The sequence below is a fragment of the Heptranchias perlo genome, chromosome 3, assembly GCF_035084215.1.
Source record: "Heptranchias perlo isolate sHepPer1 chromosome 3, sHepPer1.hap1, whole genome shotgun sequence".
Classification (NCBI taxonomy): domain Eukaryota; kingdom Metazoa; phylum Chordata; class Chondrichthyes; order Hexanchiformes; family Hexanchidae; genus Heptranchias; species Heptranchias perlo.
Genome location: NC_090327.1, coordinates 127,887,147 through 127,893,146, shown reverse-complemented (window position 1 = coordinate 127,893,146; position 6,000 = coordinate 127,887,147). Strand labels below are relative to the sequence as shown.

General features: G+C 41.4%; 1 protein-coding gene across 1 annotated transcript in view; it reads right to left on the bottom strand.

The window, feature by feature from the left end:
- Positions 1-244: 244 nt before the first annotated feature.
- Positions 245-6,000, bottom strand: part of ofcc1 (orofacial cleft 1 candidate 1) — a 149,234-nt gene continuing 143,478 nt past the window's right edge. The window contains exon 12 of the mRNA XM_067977282.1: positions 245-487. Within this exon, the coding sequence (XP_067833383.1) occupies positions 245-487 (243 nt within the window). The remainder of the gene's footprint in view (positions 488-6,000) is intronic.

Below are 6,000 nucleotides of genomic sequence, written 5' to 3'. Positions count from 1 at the left end.
AAAAATGAAGATGAATGGTGGGAAACTACAATATGGATTGCTGGAGATATTCTTTTGAGCTCGTAAGGACCGAGTCTGACTTATGTCATTTGACAACCATCCTATTTTCATGTAAATTATATTTTATCATGTTGTGTCAGTGCAAAGAGAAAAAATAAATACACGTCTGATTAAACCAGTCCGTACCTAAATGCACACAACATATTTGAGGCTTAATCGGTTAAAGTTCCAGTTTGTAACACCCTTAAACGAGTCTATAAAATATATTTTCTTTAAATACCTCAACGATGGCACCATCAGGCAGCCGAAGGAAATGCCTGTACAGCTCTTGCAAGCCACTGAGGTGTATGATGTAGATAGACACATGAGTGGTGATCTCTCTGCAGCCAGCCTCTGATCCAGAGGTTTGATTGCGCTCCTGGGGTCCACAGCTACAGGACGAGTTTGTGGTGGGCTCATCATTCCAGATGTAGTCGTACACTGCCACCTAGTGAGATAAGAAAGACCCCCCCAACAAACCCCCCCCCCCCATATGAGTTTGATTAGTCATTGTTCAAAGACTCATCCTATCTAAACAGCTCACAGCCAACCCAGAAAGGTTGTGGCACATACCTGCATCAAATCATTGTTATTTAGTATTTCATTCAGTCAAGACAGCTTAAAGCACTTGGCATGCATGCCATGTATTTATGTAAAACAGGGAAGTTGGGGATGCTGAACGCAATGGCTTTTCTAATTTGAGTGTAGCATATCGTTAACTCACAAGTTTAGTGGATATGCAGAGCGTGGCACATTTTTAAAAGGAAAAAAAGGAGGTATTAAATAGTGAGGCCTAGCTCAGTTAATTAAGAGTCAAAGGTTTTCTACACAGGATGTGTCAACCATATGAACTACACATGGCTAGGCTCCAACGACTTAGCTGACAAGAAACCACAAAATACTTTCTTAGTGAACGGTGACACACCGCTGAAAATCATCCTTTAGTACAAAAAAATTATATGAAAACTGACAATAAAGACAAGTAGCGACAGGTTAGCACACTGCAAGTTTTGGAGAGTTTGTTTGATGTAGTCATGCCTCCTAATATTCCTCATAAGTTTTTTTTAATATACTGCACTTCTTTAGACATTTTCTATTTTCAAAGATTAGCACTGAAGGGTACTACTTGTCAGAACTCTCATTTCAATGATAATACATTTACAGGATTCCATTGTTTGTGTAGGGCAAGGTTGGGCTCCTTGATGGTACTCTTTGTTTACAAATGCTGGAAGCCTCCACATCCCGCACCTACCTCCTGCTGCTGTGATTAGCAGGAAGTAGTAGTGTGGAGTGAATAAAAAGTGGAATCAATGAAATTGATTTCACCTACTACAAAAATGCATAAATAAATAAAATGCTGAAAATGGATTGTCCTTCGATATGAATCTTGGTCTTTCCGCATTCTTGTTCAAAAATAAAATATCATGTCCGTGGGGCCTTTGAACAGAAGTGTCTCGACTGAATTTCTCGCCTGTGTTTTAAAAATTGTTCGTTACTCTCCGAGGATTATCAGACTGTGCGGTTAAATAGGTGTAGGAAAAGGTCGCAGTAATATAATGTGGTACACCAGCATAAAGCTATGGAGGTGGCTGTTTGGCACTGCAATGTTGTCATGCAGTGGGACAGACCTTAAACATGCCAAATTGCACTCAAGATCCACTAACTCTTACAGAATTTATCTTTAAGCATTCCCAATGAAATTTAATTTATGACTGATTTCCGTGATGGTGCAAATTTCATTCAATTGGATGAGATATCAGAGTCGTGACAAGGCTCATTAATATACACTATTTTTTACTCAGCGAGCAGATTCTGTAGTAACTTCCAAAAGGGAATTGGATATATAACTTAAAAAGGAATAATTTGAAAGGTTGTGGGGAAAGAGCAGGGGAGTGAGACTATTTGGTAGCTCTTTCAGAGAGCTGGCACAAGCTCGATGGGCCGAATGGCCTCCTTCTGCGCTGTATGATTCTACGATTCTATACGCTAACATGAACATACAAAGATAGTTGGAAGTAATGAAAGAGCCCTATGGAGAGTAGGGATCTGCGATGATAGAACCATACATATATGTGTACACCCAGTGCAATAGCAGCAGAGTTTTACTGCTTGGTTCAGATGATGGTTCAGGATAGCACAACAAGTTGGGACAGGCAAGAGATCAGTGCTAAGCTGAACAGTTTTGCCTACTCAGCACCTACTCAGGTCATTGACTGCACAGTATTAAAAACCCTGCAAATGAAAGCTCCCAACATTTTTGATCATTAAAAACAAATTTTCACAATTGCTCCTTCCTACGTTTTTGTTTTTCTCTCACTTGCAATTTTTGAGTGACCTCATCCAGACGTGAGCAGCCTGCAAGCACCACAGATGAGCAGCAGCACTCTTAGCTTGATGCTTCATTTCCACCCAATTTTTGCGATGTGGGCCCCAACTCCAAAAAGGTTTGTGCAACCCGGGAGACAGAGATAAAGGCTACGTAAAGTATTTTGCATTTTAATAAAAAGAAGAAAAAAAGATGTAGAGTAGTTAGAATACAGTATGCTATTTAGAAGTAAAGTAAAAAAATAAACTTAAAATAATAAAAATAGAAGAGGGAGAATGGGAGAAGAGAGGGCAATAAGGAAAGATTTTAACTTTTTTTTTTAAAAAGGGTTTTAATTTTGTAGTATATAAAGCTACTTTTGACTATCCATTGCCTTTTATTGCTGTACAATTAGAGGTGTTTGAGCATTGCAGTGTGAGCTGAATACTTAATATAATAGCAAAATACTGCGGATGCTGGAAATCTGAAATAAAGATGCTGCCTGATCTGCTGAGTGTTTCCAGCATTTTCCGTTTTTATTACTTAAAATAATGGGTTGCCATGACTGGAATTCCTTAGCGTTGCTGGCAGTCTAAGGGTTAACAGCACCCACGTTTATATTCAACTTTTGATGTAATCAGTTAAAAGATTATTTAACAGAAGAATAAAGCAAAAGGAAACTCTCTTCAGAAATCTTAGCAGGAAGTGAGTTAAATATCCAGAAGGATTCATTTGTTTTATTACTACAGATACAAGCAAACTGGTAAGATCCAAGTATATTTAATCAGTACACCCTAACTGATGCCAATCTTTATACACATCCTGTATTTATCCATGGTTATTCATTTGAAGGGCTATAATAACAATGTCTGAAACTATTGAACCTGGAAAAACAAAATAAAACTCTCTTGAGAAAGAAAGAAAGAATGCACTTCCATAGCGCCTTTCACGACCTCAGGACGTCCCAAAGCACTTTACAGCCAATAAAGTAGTTTGAAGTGTAGTCACTGTTGTAACGTAGGAAATGCGGCAGCCAATTTGCGCAGAGCAAGGGATAAAATAGCAATGGGATAAATGACTAGATCATTTGTTTTTAGGTGTTGGTTGAGGGATAAACACTGGCCAGTACCCTGGGGAGAACTCCCCCTGCTCCCTGCTCTTCTTCTTCTTGAAACTATTAAATGTTGGTGTTCAGAGGGATTTGGGTGTCCTTGACCATGAAACACAGAAAATTAGCATGCAGGTACAGCAAGCAATTAGGAAGGCAAATGGTATGTTGGCCTTTATTGTATGGGGGTTAGAGTACATGAGTAAGGAAGTCTTGCTACAATTGTACAGGGCTTTGGTGAGACCACACCTGGAGTACTGTGTAGAGTTTTGGTCTCCTTACCTAAGGAAGGATATACTTGCCTTAGAGGTTCACTAGATTGATTCCTGGGATGAGAGGGTTGTCCTTTGAGGAGAGATTAAGAAGAATGGGCCTATATTCTCTGGAGTTTAGAAGTATGAGAGGTGATTTCATTGAAACGTATAAAATTCTTAGGTGAGTTTGACAGGGTAGATGCAGAGAGGCTGTTTCTCCAGGCTGGAGAGTCTAGAACTAGGGGGCATAGTCTCAGGATAAGGGGTGAGCCATTTAGGACTGAGATGAGAAGAAATTTCTTCACTCAGACGGTTGTTAATCTGTGGAATCCTCCTCCCCAGAGGGCTGTGGATGCTCAGTCTTTGATTATATTCAAGGCTGAGATAGGTAGATTTTTGGACTCTGAGGGAATCAAGGGATATGGGGATCGGGCGGGGAAAATGGAGTTGAGGTCGAAGAACAGCCATAATCTTATTAAATGGTGGAGCAGGCTCGAGAGGCCGTATGGCCTACTCCTGTTCCTATTTCTTATGTTCTTGTAGTGTCACGGGATCTTTTATATCCGCCTGAAAGAGCAGACAGAGCCTCGGTTTAACATCTCATCCGAAAGACAGAAGAAAGTCTAGTAACACATACCCACTCCATGTTTTATGATTGATTTATCCTATGCACTGTGATTGATCCATTCCATATTTTGCAGTAAATGTTTTTAGCTTGGGGTTTGGCACGAGGAGTGGTCAGAACAGGATGCACACATGGCTGAAGAAAGCCATCTCATCCTGCTACAACTTGCTCCTAATTGGCAAATCACTGAGTCATCAGAGAGAAATTCACATCCTGGGTAACCCTGTCTTTCTAGCTGAAGGAAATGGCATAGAACAAACATGCTTACTGAAAGATAAACTGGACTAAATCATGGGAAGAAATTTGTCTGCTACCCAATACTGCACTATTAGTTGCACTGCAGTATAGTGTAGGACATATACTAAATTATTACTTCTACTTCCTGGTCATTCCCAGTAATTATTTGGGCAGGTACTGTGTATATCTCTAAATATAACGGTGTGAGTACCTAGATTTGTCTATGATGTTTGTTCAGAACTATGAGCTACTGGATATATATGAACACTCACTCATCCACAAGTCTGCATTTCATTTATCAAGATGAAGAATGATACTGTCCAGTTCCTTTCACTCTATGTAGAGCTAAAAAGCCCAGAGTTGAATTCTAAGCTGCAGAAAGGCCCGGTATGTCAAGTCTGAACCTAACCTGGGGTTATCTATTTTAAACCTCGAAAGAGAAGGGAAAACCTATCTGGGTCTCCTTGATTGATTCAGTAACTGGCAGATTGTGGATTAATCATCTGTAATGAGGTTTGTTGTTTTTTCCTCAGTGGATGAAAGCACCCACGGTAAGAGGCATTATCTGGATCTCCTTGAGTAATATCTCTCCTTCGCCAATCGGTGCTATTGGGAAAGTCTGGTGGTGCAGCACATCGGAGCTTCAAATGGCTGCTTCATAAAGTGACTGGTTACATGTTTGAGCCTGCAGTTCCCCTTACAGTGAGTGTTCCTATATCAGCTGTATCGTTACGGGTACTAACCAAGCAGAGGCCCTGTATTTTCCCAAAGGGAAAGGGTAAGCAAAGCTAAGGGGTCAGTAACTTCAGCCTGCTCATAAGCAGGTCTTAGTGGCCAGCTACAGGGCAGCGATAACGAAGGCCGAGGAGAAAACCGCCAGGATATTTTGTTGGCTGGAAATGGCGTTTAGTGTTGGAGAGCAAAAAAAAAGAGAACTCAATTAACAGGTTTTACATTTAAATCACAGTACTGTGTCTAAACTGAAGGCCTGAGCCCCCTTTATGATTTAGTTACAAATGGCACTTTCTGCCTCTGCCCTGTGAACTTAGGATTTGCTCATCTTTTTATAAGTTTCAGTTTGATTCCTGGTCCACAGGAAAAGCCCTGACAACCGATAGGCCCCGATACTTACGGGGATGCGGGGAGGGAGGGTGTCAGCGGCCGTGAAACCCGGAAATACCGGGAAGGCAGAGGACCTGCGGAATTGAACTGCAGGACCTCATTAAAATTTTTTCACTCCGTTTCTCGCCCGGCAGCCGGCCAAATTAAGAGGCTGGCTGGCTGCCGGGCAGGAAAGCCTATGGTAGAAGGCCACAGGTGGGGACCGCTGTGGACGGTCCCCGGCAATCAGAGAAGATTGGGGTTTGGTTGGGGGGGGGGCTCGGAGCTCGGCAGCGAGGATGGAGGGAGAGATCACGGCAAGGGAGAGATT